Source organism: Cervus elaphus, chromosome 5 (genome assembly GCF_910594005.1).
Source record: "Cervus elaphus chromosome 5, mCerEla1.1, whole genome shotgun sequence".
Classification (NCBI taxonomy): domain Eukaryota; kingdom Metazoa; phylum Chordata; class Mammalia; order Artiodactyla; family Cervidae; genus Cervus; species Cervus elaphus.
Window position 1 is genome coordinate 118,148,491 of NC_057819.1, and position 20,683 is coordinate 118,169,173.

Sequence of the window (20,683 nt, forward strand, 5' to 3'; positions counted from 1 at the left end):
ATGAATATTCAGGGTTGATTTCCTTTAGGATTGACTGGTTTGATCTCCTTGCTATCCAAAGGACCCTCAAGAGTCTTCTCCAACACCACAGTTCAGAAGCATCAATTCTTTGGTGCTCAGCCTTCTTTATGGTCCAACTCTACATCCATACATGACTACTGAGGGATTAGAACTGGAAGAAAACTTGGAGGTCAAGGCACCTCCCATTTTGCAGATGAGGAAACTGAGACCCTAAGAGAACAAAGGACTTTCCCAAAGCCGGTCTCCCAGCAGAACCATAGCCTCCAGCTCTGACTGCAGAGTTTGCCTTCTCCTGTTCTGCACTGCTGTAAGGATCAAACATCTGTGACCAGTCACCTCATTTTCAACGTTTCTTCCTTAAAAATACTGGCAACCATCCCCAGCAGTCCTTTTTGCTGCAGTGTTTGGAGGTGGGCTGTTCTGGCTTTCCTGGTAGAGGGCCCGGTTGTCTCATAAGCGGTTGCCTCTTGGACAGAGTATTCATGTTTTCCTGGGGAGATTTCAAGCAGGAGCACAGCTCTGGGCCCTGCTCTATGGGGTTGCTTTTTTGCATGCGGCTGAGTCCCCTTCCTGCCTCCCCATTCCTGCACCTTTGCATCCCCAAAGAGCACAAGGTGAGGGGCATGGCATGGCCCATCCCAGCCCCTAAGGTGGTTTCCACTCTTGGTGGTTTCCAGACGTGACAGCACCCTTAGTGGATGAGGGAGCCCCCGGCGAGCAGGCAGCCGCTCAGGCCCCCACGGAGACCCCAGAAGGAACCACAGGTGAGGGTGACTCCCGGGGCCCAACTGTAGGATGGGAGCATGTGGGGTTCGCCCGTCTCCAAATGAGGTGGGGATGCGGGTGGATGCCAGCCTCCCGAAATCTTGGGTTGTTCTGAGCTTGATGCCCTGTTGCCTCCATGGCTGCCTGCCCGTCTCCTGGAGGATAGAGAACCTTCTGGATTCCTTCCAGCCTCTCCTCTCCTTGTCTTAGCTCCGGAGAGTTCTTGGAGGCAGGCTGGCTGCTGAGGTCAGTCCACGGTCCTGCTGGGACTCTGCCCAGCGACAGGGTCACTTCCTAGGGGGTCAACAGCTCCCTGGGGGGAGCACCTGAGTATGTCACAGCATCCGGATGGCCCACCCACGTCTTTGGAGGATCGTAACTGGATAACCCCCAAGGAACGCAGTGATGCCCTCTAGCATCCAATTTTAGGATGATCTTTTCAAACATATCAGCATAGAACAGACGTGACGAGACTGTCCTGTCAACATCGATGATGGGGAACAGCCCAGACAGGGCACTGTCCAGAAATAGCACTGAACTCGGGACTGCCAGAGTCACCGTGAGCTGCCCAGGCCCTTAGGAAGCAGCGAGCAGAGCCCGGAGCTCTGGCTGTCACTTCTTTCACGTCCACCTCCCTGGGCTATGCATGACTCCAGCCACTGGCTTGGTGATGGGGACGGTGCTCAGCAAGAAATGCAGGACGAGCTCTGGATGGTGTTTCAGCAGCAGTGGAGAGTGGGGAAATGTCCCCTGGCAGGAGTTCTTTTCCTTCCTGAAGGTGGGGCTCAGTGGCAGCCGTTTGGGAAGTCTGCAACCTTGTCCCCAGCCGTGTGGGTTAAGGATGCCGGGCAGGGGCCAAGCAGCGCCACCCGCTCCTCCAAGTAGCTTCCGCTCCGCAAGTTGCTCTCCAGAGATGAATGGAGGGTGATGTTCTGGATACTGACAGGCCTCGTCCTTGAAGGCCATGGAACCAACGACTCATGGGATGAGATCACGGGTAGCTTGACTTTTGTCTCTCGCTGTCCCTTTATAACTTTTCAGTGGGTGAAGCTCTTCTTCTGCCTGGGACAAAAACTCTAGGGAACTCTTGACTTTCCATCACTCCTGGGTTATCAAGTGTTTTAGTCTCCACTGACACACAACCCAGGCTGCAAATGCTGATGAGAATGTGCTGTCTGGGACTTCCCTGGTGATCAGTGGCTAAGAAACCCCCCTGCCAATGCAGGAGACACAGTTCGACCCCTGGTCTGGGAAGATTCCCACATGCCTCGGAGCAACTAAGCCCATGCCCTGTGCTCTAGAGCCGAAACTGCTGAGCCCGTTGCCCTGCAGCACGAGGAGCCATCACAATGAGAAGCCCAAGCTCCACAATGAGAGAGTAGCCCCCCGCCCTCGCCACAACTAGAGAAAACCTGCATGCGGCAACGAAGACCCAGAGCAGCCAAAAAATAACCAATTAATTTTTAAAACAGGAGTGTCCAGTCAGGATAACACTCAAAGCTGCAGGTCCTCCTCTCTGGGACTGGACAGGGGCAAGAACTGGGAGAGGGATGGGGAAGTTGTTCCTGCATTGGGGCTGCTGTGAGCTGGCTCCATGCAGTTTCTGCAGGTGTTGCAAGTTGAGTCTTTCCCTGTGGGTTTTTTTGAATTCTTCCAAATGCTTCTCTCCCGCGCCATCCCCATCGTCCTCCTGAAGTTCCCTCCCTCTGCTCTCGATTCCAGCAGACGTTCCTCTTTCTTGGGTCCCTTGGGGTCTGAAGATCCGTCTCATCTCTCCTCTGCCAAAGTTGGCTTGCTCACATCGGTGGCCCTGCTGGGCATGGCCTGAGGCGCCCCCTCCACTATGACTGCCCTGTGCCCACCACAGGTCCACAGGGGACATGGATGTTCCTTGTCTGAACAAACCACGCATATGCAGACAGCCCACGGACTTTGCTTCGCCACCAAGGCAGGGCCAGCCTGCCTGTCCTCCTTGAGTTTTCCCAGGTGGAGTTCTGACAGCCATCCACCATGTCCCTAACCCTAGGGGACACACACCACCTGTCTCCACCTGGCGCCTTGAAACCCTTTCAGAGGGACTGAGATGGGAGGCGGACAGGTAGCCACCATCCCACCTGCCCTAAGCTGCTCTCTCTAAAGAAATCCTTCTTAAAAATTCTCTCCCCCTCCACCCTTTTACATCCTGAATGAAGTTCAGTGAGGTTTTAGAGTTTAGGGGACATTTTTTCAGCTGGTGGCTTTAACAATGTGTACCTTAGTTTCGGGCTTCCCTATTGGCTCAAACGGTAAAGAATCTGCCTGCAATGTGGGAGACCCAGGTTCAGTCCCTGGGGTGGGAAGATCCCCTGGAGAAGGCAATGGTTACCCACTGCAGTATTTTTGCCTGGAGAATTCCACGGACAGAAGAGCCTGGTGGGTTACAGTCTATGGGGTCGCAAATAGTCAGACATGACTGAGCAGCTAACACGCCTTAGTCGAGCACCTCACTTGGGCATGTGTCTTTGTTGTATCTTGGTTCTCCTGTGAAACTTCCCATTTGAGGTCCATTTGGGAGTGCAGTGTGGCCATCCCCCTGCTGGTGTCCCTGCCTTGCAGGGTGAGCATGGAGCCCTCTTGGGGCTCCAGGGAGGCAGAGAAGCCATATAGGCTGGTGATGGCCCAACCAGTGGCTCATACCCTCCCTCTCACTGGTTTCTCTGAGCATCTCTCTTGCTGGGATCCAGGAGTGTCAGAGATACCAGCAGCCTGCAGTTTCCAATTTGCATCAGGACCAGGGTATCACGACACCGCGTTGGTATGTGAAAGCAATGGGCTTCCCAGAGCCACGGCAGTGACGTCATCGGCACGCCCCCTTGTGTCCTGTCTTCAGGACTCCATTCCACGTAGCTGGATTTGCTGACTTGCTGTCTCCCTGGACCTTTCTTCTATAACCTTGTCAGAAACTCAGACCAAATCTATGCTCAGAGCAGTGCTTCGCTGACAGACATCTTTTGTCAAGTGACATGGAGCTATCACCATTAGACCTCACGGGCTGTGTACAGCATCAGCGTGTAGGACACCCAGAGGTGTTCCTGCCTAGGAACTGCCTTTAGGGAAGCTGCCCGAGCCCACTGCCAGCCCCCTGCCCCTCGCCACAGCAGCCCTGGGCCAGCCAGTGGGCTGGGTGTCTTATCAGGCCGTCATACATCTGTCCAGAGACCCAGAGAGTCTTTCCTTTGCCTCCTCCATGTTCTCTATGGTGGGCCTGCATGGCAAGTGGGGCTAGCTTGGCATTTCTGATTTAATTGTAGAGCCTGAGTCATCGCAGGTCTGGGAGGAAAAAACTGGTGGCCCAACCAGGTAGGCATTTCAGGCTGGTGGCCTCCCTGTCCCTGTCCATCAGGGCATGTTGGCCCTCCTGGGGTGTGGGGTCACACCCATGTCAGTGTGTGGCCAACTTGCCCTAGAGGGTCTTTCTTCTGGACAGTCATACCTTTTGTCCTCCAGCGATATCCCCATTTCTTCATGATGCAGAAATTGGCGTTGTATGAAAGCTTACCGACTTTGGTACCATTGATGGCGTGATCAGGAGTTTGTCTCAGTCTTTTTTTGTTCGGGAGAGACAGTGGGCTCCCTAAGTGGGAGCCCAAGATACCCCCAAAACTGCTCACTGACACTGCCACACCCCCCCCCCCCTTTAATCAGATGGCACCTATTCTTAGCAGGCAGTTGAAGGGGTTTGCCCAGTAGTTTGGAGGAAAGAAACTGAACCTCTAGGGGACTCCTACCATGTACCAGACACTTTGATGAACGCATGCACACAGTTTCGTATGAACCCTCACTGCTCTCCTACAAGACAGGCTGGTGTTATCACTTTGGGGTTCTAGAGTTGGAAACCAAAGCTCAGAGAGGCTAAGTCATGGTGGCACCTGAGCTGGAACCCCAGCCGGACTCCGCAGCCCACACACCTAGTCCTTCCTGTACCTTCGGCTCCCCCAGGAGCTCTGGCGGGGCTGGGAGGGCGGCCTCCACCAGGACACAGCTCCACAGCAGTGGCTGAGCAGCAGAGGGCTTCTCCAACCTCACCTGCCCTGTCTTTGTCACACGGGGGACTGAGGACCCAGGGCCCACTGCGGGGAAGGTCTTTCCTCCTGGACTGTGTTGCCTGAAGGTGTGTGGGCGTGGGGTGGGGGGAGTGTTTCGTGGACTGTTTTCATCCACATCCCCAGTGGTCAGGTTTGCAGAAAGAGCCAGAGGTCCAGCACTTCAGAAACCTGTTGGGAGGGGCAGGGAGCTCTATGTCTAGCAAACAATAACTGTGTCTGCTTTTTATCCTCTTCATTTGCTGACTCACAAACCAGCTGAAGAAGCAGGCATTGGCGACACCTCCAGCCTGGAAGACCAAGCTGCTGGACACGCGACCCAAGGTCAGTGGACTAGTATTGCCTGCCTCGCGTGACGTGGGCGGTTGGGAAGAGGGGGTGGCAACACTTAAATGGACCGTACCCCGAGACGAGAATTTGGACCTGGGCCTTATTTCCAGGGTCCAGATCTTTAGGAGCTGGTTTTTCATCGAAGGAGGGATATTCAGGCAGAGAAAGAGCTTTCATTTCTGAGTCCTTCCCAGTGTATTTGTTGTTCTGAAAGAAGTTGGCCTTTGCCAGCTTGGGGACTCGAGCATCAGTGACCAACAGAAACACAAATGTGTCTGATGAGTCATTCTCCCTGTAGGCGGCCCTCTGGCCCATCCCAGGAGCAAAGCCTCAACTCTATCGCCACCAAACTATTTCCTCTGTGCAGCCTTCAAGTTTTATTGTGATTTTCGTCTCAGAGACCAAAATTACTGTGCTCAAGAAAAACAACTTCGTATTATCACTGAGCATGAATGTTTTTAAGAACTTAAATTGTAAATCCTAGAGATTCCTTATCTTTGGAAATGGAGACCTCCAATACAACCCCGCTGAGTTTTGTTTTCTGTCATTGGCTGCATAAATGAACTTGAGAGTCCACTGTATAATGTGGAAGCTTTTAGACTGTAAGAGAGCTGGGAAGTCACTGGTCTTTTCCGCACAAAGTGATTTGGGATTTGTTCGGTGTTTAGCGCTGCCACTGGGCCATCTGGCTTTAGGGAGACTCTGGGCCCTGAAGAAATGTCTCCCTGAGGGTGCTTTGAAGCCTAACTACACGTTTCTGTCTCCCAGGGCTCCCTGGCCCACAGTGCGCTGGTGTCTCTCGTCTCACACAGCATGGAAAGACGTGTTTTCATTCTTAGGTTTACAAAGAGCTTCAAAAAAATATTAGAAGCGATAATCATTATAAATGGGGAATCTCAGTCTATGTGTTAAATAACTAGAATCTTGCCTCCTATTTCTTTTAGGTCATGATTTCTAGCTTTTAGGTAAAATGAGAGGTTTTTATAACCTCTGGAAATGACCATCTATTTCCATAAAAAGAAGTGAATTTGAGTTTTTCTTACAAATTTTTATTGTAGGCTATGTCTCCATGTCCCTGAAAGATATTCCATGGAGCAAAAAGATCAGGCCAACAGCTTTGCTAGAAACCTTACTTTGGGGCTAACTGAATTTTTAACTTTCCCAGCACTGGCTTAGTATCATACAACTATATAGACCAACACCAGGTAGCATCTGCAATGGAACATTGGCACCAAATCTGTGAACATGTGGCGGTTTCTACCTCTGTGCTGCCCAGGCCAGTGTTTAATGCCTCATCTGGAGCTGCTGATCCAAATGGCCAAGCCCAGCTCCCTCCAGTGGGGCCTTGGGAAATCCAGACACCCTGGCGATCCACAAACTTGTTTCATTGCCACAGACCTGCAGTCTGGTTTGTGCTAAAGCAATCAGATTTAGGAAGAACCATGGACACAGAAGCACAGCTGTTCTCTCTTCCTTGTTTTCCGGCAGCAGAAGGAAAACCTCTGGCAGCCTGTGTTCATGAAGGACTAGGAGAGCAAAGATGTTTTAGGATGAAGCTGCGAGGGGCCGAGGGGAGCAGGGTGTGGGGAGGGCCCTGCCCACTACACCCTGCTCACACCAGGAGTGGACCTTTCTTCTGGGAGTGTCACCAGGACCAGGCCTCCCAGGGAGCACGGGGACACAATTCATCTGCACTCCTGAGGCCACCCACCTGTGTTTCCCCAAATCTTGCTTACCTTGGACCCACCCCCTGTGATTACTACCTTTAGTATTGGCTTGAAAAATACTGGAAATTTTTCACGATATTCATAAGATAGTGTGAAAGAATCTAAACGAACTTTTTGGCCAACTCAGTAGCTACTGAGCACTTTTCAGTCTTCTGGGAGCTGAATAGGATGTTCTCCCAGCCCAGCTCCTTCCTCCAGGAGAATAACAGCATGATGGCATGTTCCTCACACACACACACACACACACACACACACACACACACATGCTGTACTATCCTATATTGATAACTTTTCAGGGTATGTTTAATATGCAGGTTTGGGGCCCTGGCCTCTTTTTCAGTGAGGGTCTTTTAAAGCCTTGCGGTGTAACAGTAACATCCACATCACAAGCAATTTCTAGGGAGCTCTGGGAGGAAAGATTTTTCCAGAAAGTGCTGGAGACCTGGCCTGATGAGAGGTGTAGGGACCAGCAGCTGCTGCCACTTCCGGTCTGTTGAGTGGTGGGTTGGGAAGACGTTGGGGTGAGGAGGCATTTGCTCAGGTTGCCTCCTGCCAGCTGGTTTCTTGCATCTCCGTCATTTGGTCTGTTCATCCCCAAGACTCACCAAGGGCCCCAGAGAGTCTCCTGCAGACCCCGAGGAAGGCAGAAATCAGCTCATTTCCCTGATGACACCCTGTGTCAATCTGGCCACATGGCAGGCTCTGGGGCTGTGCTAGGAACACAAGATAACTGAGACCATGAGCTCCAGGCCCCGGCACAGGGGTGGGAGGTGAGAGAGCTGGCCTCTTGATAAGGGGCTGCCGGGCAGCTCCACAGACTCCGACTAGAGTTGGGACCAGAGGGACCATCATGTGTTAGCCATGTGTGTGGACCCCTGTGTTCTCTCACCTCCCGCCCCTCCCCTCATCCAGCCTCTCTCTCTTCCAAGACCCTCAATCCTTAGAGGAGAGCTGCAAAGTTGTCCTGGAACTAGGTAGGATGTTTGAAGAGTTGGGAGTTAGAAAAAAATACAGGATATTAGGAGAACCAACAGAAAAAAAATCTCCTGTCCTCAATACACAGATATTTTAAGGAGGGACTCACGTGAATGTGGGACTTCCCTGGTGGCTCAGATGGTTAAGAATATGCCTGCAATGCAGGAGACCCAGGTTTGATCCCTGGGTGAAGAAGATCCCTTGGAGAAGGAAATGGCTACCCATTCCAGTATTCTTGTCTGGAGAATTCCATGGACAGAGGAGCCTGGTAGGCTACAGTCCATGGGGTCACAAAAAGTCAGACATGATTGAGCGACTAACACTTCACGTGAATGCAGCATGAATGAAGCAGAAGAAAAGGGAAGTGTGCCCTCCATCCACTGGGCTGGCACACGGGAGGTGCTGTGACGGGGTGAAGGGCTGGCTCCGCAGGGCTGGCCACGTCTGTGCCGTGCAGACCACCTTAACTGCCGCGGTGGTCACCTCACCTCGTGCGGAAGGCTGTTCACAATCCACAATCTGGACAGACCTGAGCCGTGTTTCTGTTTGTAGAGGTCTCCTGGCAGGTCAGTTAGTAAAGGCTGAGCCCTGATTATGATGCATTTGGGGTTTTCCAAATCTATCAGGGTTTATAGGTACTTGCTGGTTTTATTGAGCCAAAAGGGGGGCCAGAGAGACAAGGAGAGGAAAGGAGACCCTCCCTGCACCCCAGCCAGGTCCCAGCTTGAGGCCAGAGTCTTCAGGAGGCTCACAGTCCTTGGAGAGGAGGACAAGTTTCTGCAGCTGGTGGAGTTAGCCTAAGGCAGCCCGGGATATGGCAGGATGCTCGGAGCCCAACCAGACCCAACACAGGCAGAGGACTAACACTAGCACTAGACGGGGTCTTGGTCTAAGCTCCCCTTTTACAGATAAAAAAACTGAGGCTCAAAGACAGGAGGTGCTTACCCACGGTCACCCAGCTCATTATTGGCAGATTGACCAAGAGCCATTTCATTCTGAGCAAAGAAAAGCAAGATGGGTGAGCTCAGAGCATGGGCTTCTTATCCTTTGTTAGGTGGGCTTGAGATGCTGTTTAAACGTCCTTTTTTTCTTTCAAACATACGTCCCTCTCTTAAAACTCTTAACTTGCTCTTGCTAACCTTTTGCCGCTGCTGCCTCTTCAAACCCAGAGGACAGGAGAGTTCCAGGTCAGCAGAGGGAAGCGTCTGAGAGGCCTCTGGCCCATGGGCTTAGCTCTCAGGTCCAGCTTGCACACGGCCAAGAAGCTTCTGGGGTCTCCGAGCTGCCTCTGGGGAAGAAAGAGCCCGAAGCTCCCGTCCTGGCGACCTCTCGCCCTTCCCAGCATCACCCCGTCTGCCAAGCGCCTCCTCCACCAGGAGGCCCTCAGGAGCCCCACTGGGAGTGGGGACCAAAACCAGGGCAGCGGGCTGAGGAGGACCTGGCCTTTCCGAAGCCCCCCTCCCCTGGACATCAGCAGACAGGGCCTGGGAGTGCCGAGGTTGTCCAGGCAAGCTTCCTCGGGGAGCCGGGCCACCATGGAGGTGAGGCTGTGGAGCCGGGGACCTCAGGTCTGACCCACCAGCACGCATCTGACATGCTCGGGGCCCCCACCCTGCTCGCAGGCCCCAGAGAGGCCTCACGCCAGCCTTCGGGGACAGAACCTGAGGTTGCAGAGGGCAGCCGCCACAGCTCCGAGCTGCCAGAGTGCCAGCTTTGGGGAGGCCTGCCCCAGGAGGGGCCGCCTCTGAAGGGGGCACAGGGCAAAGAGAGGCAGAGGGGTGAGGAGGTGGATGAAGACCGGGACATTGATGAGTCCTCACCCCAGGACTCCCCACCCTCCCAGGTCTCCCTGACCCGAGGCGGGCAAGCCCTGCAGGCAGTTTCTGGAGAAGCCCCTGGAACCCCAGGGTCCCCAGCCGGGGGTGCCATCCCGCTTCCTGTCGATTTCCTCTCTAAAGCATCTGCAGAGACCCGGGTCCCAGAGCCCGACGGGCCCAGCGAGGGCCCCCCGGGAGAAGGGCACGGCGGGTCCCCCGAGTTCACATTCCACGTGGAAATCACAGCCAACCTGCAGAAGGAGCAGGGACCCCCCTCGGAGGTGGATTTGGAAGGGACTGCACTTCCCGGGGCCCCTGGAGAGGAGCAAGAGCCTCGGAGCCCCTCTGAGGGAGAGGACACAAAAAAGACTGATCTTCCAGAACCTTCTGGAAAGCAGCCTGCAGCTGGTCTGCCAGGGAAGCCCGTCAGCCGGGTGCCTCAACTCAAAGGTCTGTGTCTTGAGCTCCTCCGCTCCCGCCTGGCGACCTCGTGTGCCACCCAGGCTGCAGGCACTGCCACTCAGCTTCCAGCTCCTCCTTGGCTCCTGCCGCTTCTGAGGCCCCCGGGGACAGCCACCAACCAGCCACCTGGGCCTTTGCTCACCCTCCCGGCCACCTCCTGTCCCTCAGGCGCTGGTAGCCCATGCTCCTCTTCACGCTTGCCGGCCGTCGTGCATGTCACCAACACCCCCGCCCAGTGCTTTCTGCCCCGTTCACTCCTCTGGCCCCTTGATTTATCTGCAAGGCTCTTCAGTCCAGTGGAGGCTGGTGGGCTGTACTCCACAAAGGGCATAGCAGCTGCTCCCATTTCGGAGGGCTCATCATGTGTCTCGAATTGGTTGTCTAGGACCCTCCCGACAATTGGGCATAATTAGCCCCGATTTGCAGATGAGAAAACTGAGGCTCCAAGCGGTAAAGTATCTTGCTGAAAGTCATTGAATAGTAGGTGATGGAGCCAGGTTTGGAACCCAAGTAGGTCTGCTTTGAAAAGCACTTCCATCTACCCCGCAAGTGCCTTCCAGGAGGTCCTGGGGTGTGCCCTCCTGGCCCAGAGACTCAGAGGACACATGTCTGTCCTCTGCGACTATGTCAGTGGACAGCACCTCACATGTAACAGACCACACACACACACACACACACAAGCATTTGGAGGTGACCCAGAGCCCATGCTGAGCCTTTGGCCCAACAACCACTCCACCCTATTCTGTCTGCCTTGTGGCAGAAGAGACAGTGAGCAGAAACAAAATCTTCTCATGTGAAGGAACCCCTTCTTTTTCCCTTGGTAGAGCTGGGGCAGACCCCCTGATGGGATCGCAGGGAGGGATCTCAGCCCCGTGCCCGTATCAAGCCCTGGGAAGTGTGACCACAGCAACCTTTCAGGAGCTGAAGAGATGGGTGGGGAGGTTCCCAAGGGTGGCGGTCTCTGTCCTGTTGGGGGGGAGGACAGTTTATACCCCAGAGGAGGCCTCATGGCCACATATCAGCTGTATTCATATGTTTAGGTCCTGTAGCATTTTAGAATCATTTTCGGGGCCCAGAAATTGATGCTACTTAAACTGTTCATTGCAGACGTCTGTTAAATGTTGTCACGAAAACTTTGAAATGTTATAGATGAAGGAACCTGTATTTTAAAATTTAAGACCGAAAAAGAATCCTACTTTAAAATATCCTAAACTCCAAACTAATATGGGACACGTAACTGTGACTTGACAGATGACAACAATGTTTCCTGAAATGTTGTTTTATATTGAATGCTGATCCACTGCATGTTGATAGATGTGTCCAGGGTAAAAAAGAGTTCCTAGTTAGTTTTTGGGGGGAAAAAAGGTGAAACAAAGTTAAATGGAGTTTGCTGCTAGGGAACTTGTCAGAGCCTTTAATATTCTAATGTACATTCTGACCCTCTGAGAAGGATACATAGTAACCATTTCCCCAATTTGGGAAATGCAGATCTAGCAGATGCTTTTGTTGTGACATAGATGATGATGGTCATCAGGGCAAAGGATGTGAATCAGGTCCACCCGAGGCTCTTATTAAAATGCAAGTTCCTGGGCCCCACCTTAGGCTACTTTCTCAGAGTGAACCCGGGATTTTGTATTTCAAGAATCTCTCCCACTGGTTCTGCTGCATAACAAAGTTTGAAAATCTCTGGGCTAGATCATCAGTGCTGGTCACTCTAGAAATCTGGTCTCCAGAAACCAGTGAGATGCTTCCACTGTCCTCGGGGCAGAGGAAATATTGAAGCCACAAATGAAAACCTATGATCAGTTTTCAATAATGAATGCCAATAGCAGGAAAGAGTGAGTTAGAAGTTTACGCTGGTAGACAAGCAGATTGGTTTCACCAAGGGGTGTGGCTTTCCAAACACAAAATCTGTCAATGGTTTGGTCCTAAAATCCAGAGATTACCTATGGCAGGGGTCTCCAGCCTCTAGGCTACAGATCAATTCCTCCTGTCAGATCAGTGGTGGCATTAGATTTAAAGTGCACAATAAATGTAATGTACTTGAATCATCCTAAAACCATCCCCTCCCCACCCCCAGTCCATGGAAAAATCATCTTCCAAGAAATAAAGAGTTTGGGGACTGCCGATCTATAGGATATTTGATGGCAGCTAGTTTGTTGCTAATTTGGGGAAAGGACAAGCATTAGTCCCCCCTTGGGAGAGTCTGTAAGTGGTGAGAAGGCCCTCCGGGGTTGGGTCAGGGGTGGGTTGGACTTGTCAGAGAGCCAGCTAGGACTGGTCACCCAAGCCCCCATGAGTGAGGGGCAGATTCTGGGAAAGCAGCCCACTCCCCCTGGCCCTTGGGTGACAATATGAGCAAGGGGTCCTGCAGGGGCCAGAGCCTGGCTGACCTGCCCTGTCCATGGCCCTGGGGCTTCCAAATGCCCCTCCTTGGAGTGGGGTTGGCCCCAGTTGGGGGAGGCTGACCCCAGAAGAGCCTGTGAGAGGTGGTCCTGCACCGTCTACCTTCCCTGACCACCCCTGTACCAACGTGTGCCCATAACAGTTTCCTCTGCGTCGCCTCTGCATGTCCCCGCCCTCAGCCAGCCTGCTGCCCCCTCTTGTCAGGGTGTTGCAAGCAACGACCCCAGTGTGCTGTGTTGATACTAACAACAAGACACCTAACAGATTCAAGGGGAAAGAAATCAGCCGGGTTTCCACTGGCCCAACTGAACAAGACATATTGCAGTTTCTGAGAGACCACTTTCCCTCCATTGGGCTCTCATGAGCTATGCTAATGGGTGTAACATGCATTCTCATTTTGTATTTTATCAGCTCGCATGGTCAGTAAAGGCAAAGATGGGACTGGACCTGATGACAAAAAAACCAAGGTAAGCTGAGAAAGCCATGGCACCGCTCTGCTGCCATCAAGTTCATCAAGAAGCCATGCTTTGTATCTGAATTGATCTCTGTATATGACACATGGAAATCGTTGGTCCCCGAGCTACAGCTGTCATTCAACGTGCTTTGTGTTTTCATGCAAATGTTTAAAATGCCAGCATTTATCCTTGGGTACTTCTGCCAGGGAAGGGCAGTCAGCAGGTTAATGAATGAATGAATGAATGAATGAATGCTCCACATTATAATTGTACCAGCATTGTTTGCATTAAGACGTTCATAGTAAATGAAGGTATGTTTGAATTTTCTCCAGTGAATTTTGAATTTTATGCTTCCCACTACAGGTCTAGGCACAGCAAAGATATATCTGTATACACACAGAGAGATATATTTAAGATCTATCTAGAAAATAACATTTACTTAGGGGGCTGAGGGAGTGTTGAGCAAAAAATGGGATATCCAACCTAAAGTGGAGGGTTCTGGAAAAGCCCTAGAGGAGAGGACCTGTGAGGCAGGCCGAGAAGGAGAGATGAAGGGGGGTTGGTGAATAGGGGTGAGAAGAGACATTCCGAGGAGTTGGATCGGTGGAGGTAGAGAGGGCCTGGAGGGAGAGGAGGAGCCAAATCACGTGTTTGGGAGTTCTGAGCAAATCAGCTCGTTTGCTGCCAAGCTCTGAGTAGGGCTGAGGCAGGCCAGAGGAGGGAAGCCTGATACACACCCTACATGCTGAGTGAACATGTGGGCTGTGGTGCCCTAGAGGCTGTCCTGAAATCCTGCCAGCCAGTCTTAAGATCTTCCCCCAGCAAGGACCAGAGAACCGAGCAGCCTGCTCACCACCCAAACTGCACCCAGGACCGCGCGGTCCTTCTCACGCTCCCCGTCAGCTCTAGTGCACTCTCCTCCATGACGGGGTGTCTTGGAGAAAGCTCCCATAGCTGCACAGGAGTGTTTTTCCAGGAAAACCTCACTGGGGCTCCAGATGGAGACCTGTTTTTCTTTTAGGCGTGCAAGAAGCCCCCTATCTATGCTGCCTGAAACGCCTGGGTGTTCATCAGTCCTGAAGGACTGATGGAGTTCCCAGACACAGCATCAAACCCTAGGGTTTGGTCTTGTGTGTTGAGGGTGGCTGCCCAAAGTGCGTGCCCTGGAGGAAGTTGGGGTTCGCCATCACAGGACCCCGGTGGGCAGCTGAGGGTACTTACTGCAGGGACTTGGGGTGGGAGGGAGTTGCAGTAACTGGCTGCCAATCGGGATGCCCATTCAGGGGAATCCTGTCCTCTGTTCATTCATCCATTCATAAGCTGTCCCTGCCCTGGAGTGGCTCACAGCCTCGCAGCAAGAGGTCAGATCTGTCACGAACCTAGACCGCTTGGCCAGGTAGGGAGCAGTACCAGCGGAGGGGGACCTTGTGAAGCTGGGGAAGGAGGGCTTGCCGGTGCCCACCCTCAGCTTTTCTTGCTAGCAGCCCCAGGGCCTCAGTCTGCATCGCCACCCTCACACCCCTGCTCCATCCCTCTTGCACTCCTTCCCAAGGCTGGCTGCAGAGACAGCCTCAGTCACCTTAAGTGGTGAATCTCAGTAAAGAAGAAGTCTCTGGTCAGGACTCTCTTCTGTAGCTCTGACTCCCTCTTTGGAACACCTTTGGACTTGGCCTCTTGGTTTTATTCCTGAAGGCGTGGCCCTTCCCGCTCCCAGACCAGCCTCCTCCACCAGGGCCATGCATCCCAGTCCAAGGTCCCCAGAGGTGGTCCAGACAAACCACAGATGCTGTCCACCCTCCTTCACACACTGTCGTCTCCGTGAGGTCGTCCACCTCACAGACACCTTCCCACTGGTCGCCTGCAACACCCAGGCTACTTCATTGGGTAGATGGTACTCAAGAGTAACCACTGGCCTAGGTAAGATTTACCAGACATTGGGAGATTGGGATAGACATATATACACTATTGCTACTATGTATAAATTAACTGAGAACCCTACTGTATAGCTTCCCTGGTGGCTCAGATGGTAAAGAATTTGCCTGCAATGCAGGAGGTCCAGTTTCAATCCCTGGCTCAAGAAGATCCCTTGGAGAAGGAAATGGCAACCCACTCCAGTATTCTTGCCTGGAGAATTCCATGGACACAGGAGCCTGGCGGGCTATAGTCCACAGGATCACAAAGCGTCGGACACGACTGACCAACTAACAATGTCATTGTGTGGCTCGGGGATCTCTGCTCAGCGCTCTGTGGTGGCCTAAATGGGAAGGAAATCCAAAGAAGAGGGGAGATATGTATACATATGCCTGACTCACTGTGCTGTACTGTAGAAACTAACAATACTGCAAAGCAACTACACGCCAAGAAAACTTGATTTTAAAAATATTGGGTGGGGGGAGTAATTAACAGACAGTTTGGTTTTGAGACTTTAATCAGAAAGTAAGTGTGTGTGTGTGTTCTAAGTGGTGTCAGACGGAATCTTCAAGACCTGCCTAATCAGATACAGTCCTGATGTTGGCAAGGACGATTCTATCAGTGTAGTGGAAGAGGGAGAGGGGTTGGGGGTCAGCATGATTCCCCCACCTGGAATTGAGCAGAACCAGGGGCACTTCTGACCCATGACACACTGGAGATGTTTTCTTGAGAAACATCCTAAGAATCATATACTTTTGGCTATCTCCATTGACTCTCTGGGTGCGAGCCACCTTTTAACCAGTGGTCTCCAAAGGGTGGAGCTGAAGTAGATCCAGTGAGCTGGAGAAAGAACATACAACACGTCTATCACTTTCTCCAGCTCTGCCATATGTAAGTTTTATAATGTACATCGTATGCTAGCCGTAGTATATGCATCAGCTGATGAATGACTGCAAGTTCATGGTCACTTTCTGGTCTTCCTGATAAGGACTGTTAAGGGCAAATGATCCACATGGTTTGGAGGTCATGCCTTTAAACCATTACCTGCCTTATTTGTTTATAGTTACTGTCCTTTTTTTCAGTTTGTACCTTTCTCCCATGTGCTGACTTTTATTTTGATTTTATTTATGTTTATGTTTAAGCCATCCACACCTTCTTCCGCTAAAACCCTGAAAAATAGGCCTTGCCTTAGCCCCAAACGCCCCACTCCTGGTAGCTCAGACCCTTTGATCAAACCCTCCAGCCCTGCCGTGTGCCCAGAGCCATCTTCCTCTCCTAAACACGTCTCTTCTGTCACACCCCGAACTGGCAGTTCTGGAGCAAAGGAGATGAAAGTCAAGGTAAGAGGAACCCACCTTTGGCAAGAATCAGGCTGCTCTGCTGTAGTTTTCAAAAGTATGCTTTTCTAGTCGCAAAGACCTTTCTTTAGATAAGCTCTCACCTAGAAGCACCATGTAGAACAGTTAAAATTCTCTGGTTAAAACAGGGGAAAGGAGGCATAGTACCATCCTTTTCAACTCCCCTTCATCCCCTAAAGCACGGGAGGGGACCCTGGTTTGAACATCACTGTGGGTTTCCTTGGTCTATTCCCGGCTTCAGTAACTCAGGGATGCTCCCGGGTTGCCCTCGTTTGGGTTGGACAGCATCCCTTGCACCCACACCTGTCCCAGTAGCTCACTCCCTCCTGAACCATCTCGTGGTCACCGGTTCACGTCAGTTTCTTTTTTGAGTTCGTGTTATGTGTCAAGGTCACTGCCCCCAGTCAGCTGACCATGCCCATGCACCTGTGCTCCCCCTTTGGCCCGTCTGCTAATTGATGCTGGTGTTCACCCGCCAAGAGCTCTTAGCACACCTGAAGCGTTACTGAACCCCGAGACCTGCTTGAGAGAGGATGGAAGGATAGGACTAGCTCTCTTAGCACTCTCGGTCAGGTTCAACAAACTGTGTCTCCATGTGCCTCTGAAACCAACCACCACCAGGAAGATAAACCCCCCTAAGAGAGTCAGAGAACGGTGTAGGAAGTCTTCAGACGTCCTGCCTGCCGACACTGGTGGATGCTGACCGCGATCATTGCTATGAGCTCTGTTGACTTTTTATGAAATACATTGGCTCCACATGTGCAGATAACTCATGTAAACAGTTCGTCCAGGAGGAAATGGTACTCAGGAGTTTAGGAGGGGCTGTGGATTTGTGTATCTTTGTCATGGTAAAGGACACTTGTATTTGGCTGGCAGAGCATCACCCCAATGTTAGCCTCCTTTTGAGTCAAGCTGGCAGAGGGGAGCTGGCATTGATGCCGGGTGGCAGAAACCTTTCCCAGTTGTAAAAAAAAAAAAAACACTCTGCTGTGCATTGGTTTACAGGGGGCAGATGGTAAGCCTGGAACGAAGATCGCCACACCCCGGGGAGCGGCCCCTCCGGGCCAGAAAGGCCAGGCCAACGCCACCCGAATTCCAGCAAAAACCACTCCCACCCCGAAGACCTCGCCAGGCACTGGTGAGAAGGGCTTTCTCTGGAATCCTAGTGGAGGGGTGGGGATGGGGAGAGCTTGCCATGGAGGCCCTGGCGGTTAACCTCTGGTAGCCAACTGATGACTGTGGTTCAGTAAGCATCAAATGTTCATTTCTAATTCTTTTAATTTTCTGAGCTAGATATTGAGTCCCCACTTTTTACCATGAAGAAATCGAGGCTCTGAGAGTTTGCATGACTAAGTCTAACCAGCCTTTTAAGCATGAGGAAAATACAGCCATGAGACTAATAACGATGGAGAAGGGGCTTCTCTGAGTTTCTCAAACCCCACGACGCACCCCCCCCCCGGGAGGTGTTTTTCAGCCCCCAGTGAGGGGTGGGACACTATGGGTGACCTCACACAGGGGGCAGCCCCTGCTAACTTGCTGGGATGTTAGGGGCCTTCTGACAGAACCTAAGGGTCTTAGCTGAACACTCACAGGCTGGGCCCATCTCCTTGACTCCTGTGAGTTAAACCCACTGGGTTCTCAGTACCAGCCAAGGCTTCAGTTGAGCCATTTTGCTTCCAGTGGGGATAGCCAGGCTGAGTCCACCCTTCCCACTGCCCTGATGACTGTCCCGGGCACCTGGGTTTAGACTGTACATGACTCGGGGTGTCTGATCCAGGGCAGCACTCAGGGGGCCTGTGGATCTTATACGGGCTGTGTGTGAGGCCTGGGTGGGCAACACAGGGCCTCTGCTGCTCCTTGGCCCCAGGGGTGGCTGCCCAGAGTCCTGCTCTCCCGCATGTCTTGGCTGTGGTGTTTAGCGAGGTTGCCGTAGGGCGGGGCCTGCATGGATACCCGCTCACTAAGGCCTGTTGGTTGACTTTCTCCCATAAGGTTTATTTTTTTTTTAATTATTATTTATTTATATTTTTGCTGCATTGGGTCTTCATTGCTGCGCTCAGACTTTCTCTACTTGCAGCAAGTGGGGGCTACTCTCTAGTTGTGGTGTATGGGCTTCTCCTTGCAGTGGCTTCTCTTGTTGCAGACCACGGGCTTATTTGCTCAGCAGCATGTGGGATCTTTCTGGACCAGGGGTCAAACCCGTGTCCCCTGCATTGGCCAGGAGGATTCTTCACCACTGGACCTCCAGGGAAGCCTGGGTTTTTCCTCATGTATAGAGTACATATGATACAAGGGGAATTCACAGACTCCTGACTGGATTTCATATATGATTTTGATCCTGCTTTTCTTCACTTGACATTATGCCAGTTGATTCATGCAACTGGAGTCATAACTGGAAGCAAGAACCTGTGTTTCTCTCTGGATCTTAACTGCTCTCGAGTAGACAGACCTCCCCCAAGTCGACCTTGTTTCCTGCTAGCCAGTGCCCCTGCTCCCTAACCCCATTCACCACCCCCCCACCTGCTGCACAAAAAACAAAAACTCTCATTGAGGCCTTTTCAAGCTTGATGATAATGAGGCTTTCTGTGGATTTTTCTTTTTAAGCGACCATGCAAGTGCAGAAAAAACCACCCCCTGCAGGGGCAAAATCTGAGAGAGGTAATTCTGAGCCTGCCTCGCCCAGCTGGGGTCATGCCTTCTGCACGTGCAGCTTGTTGGTTGGCCGGGGGTTTGGCGGGGGAGGGGGTTAGAGCCGGGAGGACCTGCTTTTGAAACGTAGGCTTCCCACATTGGGCCTGAAGTTGGAACAGGCAGAATTCCTGCTCCTCTTCTCACGTGGTTTGTGCAGATGTATCTGTCCAATGGGCAATCCTAATCCTAATCCTGCGTGTTCTTGGCATCAGCCGGGGGCTCTGGGTGGGGCCAGGGGAGCAGGTGCCTCGAGCTGATGCGGGTGCTGGAGTCAGGACCGGGACCGGCCCCAACCAGGTTAGGGGGAGGCCGCACTGGCAAGCCCTGTTCTGTGGGCTCCGGCCGCTGGCCCCGTTTCTCCAGATGAGCACCCAGGCTTAGGGAGGGAGGTCGAGGGACTTGCCTGAGGTCGCTCTGTAGTTCAGTGGCGCAGAAAGGGTGGGAAGCCACCACCAGGTCTACCAGGCAACCTGTGTGCCAGGGGGCAGAGGGCGGGGGGCGCTGAGCCTGGAGGCTTCACTCGTCCTGTTGCTGCAGAGCTTGACTCCTTGAGGAATTTCCAAGAGACATAGAGATTCAGCCAAGAACCTCCTGCTCATCCTCTCTTTGACAAGAGAAGACACTGCTTCCCACAGAGAGCTGCCCTTTCTCCTGCTTGGGGCCCAGCAGGTCCCCGTTTGGTACACATGCTTCCTGGGTGGTGGGGGGCATCGGCCGCCCTCAGAAATGGAGGGGAGCGAGGCCGCCACTTGGGCACAGCGTCCAGCCCAGTGGCTCTCAGACTCAAGAATCCTGCTCAAGAATCAAGAATCAGGAGTCTGCTTTAGAATCCCTAGGAGCAAGGGAAGCACCAGTTTTGCAGGCCCTGCCCCTGGAGATTCTATCCTATCCGGCCTAGATGGGGCCCCGGAATCTGTATCTTACAGGTCCCCACCCCCCCCCCACCCCCACCGCCACCGTGGCTGCTCTGGAGATCCGGACGCAGGAGTGCCTGGGCCACATTTGGTGAAACACGAATCCAAGAGGCAGACAAGAATAGCCAACCGGGAAGTGTGATGGGGGGTTGAAGAGTGCAGGAAGAGACACGTGTTAGGAGACCAGGGCTGGTCAGCTGGGAGAGGGGCGGCGCCCGCAGCCTTCCTGGAGGGCGCGGCCTGTGCCCCGTGTCCGGAAAGGCTCATTGCTATTTGCTGGGCAGCGCCTTTTCGCGGAGGGCGTTCTTGGGGGAGGGCAGGAAGCTGTGAAGCGGCTTGGCTTGTTTGGAAAGCCAGGGACTGGTGGACACGATGCAGGCATACCATTCTGGAACCCAGGTACCAGAGAGGAGTCGGGAGGTTGGAAAGGGGTCTAGCGGGGAAGGGGCCTTGAACTTGATGAACAGCTCAAAATTCCACCTGTGGTCAGAGTCCGGTGGAACCATGTGTAAAAGAGATAGCTAGTGGGAAGCTGCTCTAGCCGAGGGAGCTCTGCTCAGTGCTTTGAGATGACCTGGAGCGGAGGGATGTGGGGCGGGGATATAGTATTTTGTGTTTTCCCACGCTTATAGCTAATTCACGCTGCCCTACAGCAGAAACCAGCACAACACTGTTAAGCAGTTACCCTCCGACTAAAATTTAAAAAATAAGGAGTCCAGTGGATCCGGATGAGACCCTGGCCCACCATCGCATTACCCTTATTCAGGGC

The 20,683-nt window shown here is 52.7% G+C and overlaps 1 protein-coding gene across 15 annotated transcripts in view; it reads left to right on the top strand.

Annotated features, from left to right (window-relative positions):
* Positions 1 to 20,683, top strand: part of MAPT (microtubule associated protein tau) — a 119,292-nt gene that overhangs the window by 73,639 nt on the left and 24,970 nt on the right. For 2 of the 15 annotated variants that reach the window (XM_043904923.1, XM_043904920.1), the window contains exons 4-10: positions 699 to 785; positions 5,127 to 5,192; positions 9,070 to 10,167; positions 12,997 to 13,052; positions 16,094 to 16,291; positions 17,315 to 17,447; positions 18,914 to 18,967. In XM_043904923.1, the coding sequence (XP_043760858.1) occupies positions 699 to 785; positions 5,127 to 5,192; positions 9,070 to 10,167; positions 12,997 to 13,052; positions 16,094 to 16,291; positions 17,315 to 17,447; positions 18,914 to 18,967 (1,692 nt within the window). The remainder of the gene's footprint in view (positions 1 to 698; positions 786 to 5,126; positions 5,193 to 9,069; positions 10,168 to 12,996; positions 13,053 to 16,093; positions 16,292 to 17,314; positions 17,448 to 18,913; positions 18,968 to 20,683) is intronic. The other 13 variants (XM_043904931.1, XM_043904934.1, XM_043904933.1 and 10 more) reach the window with 11 other exon arrangements.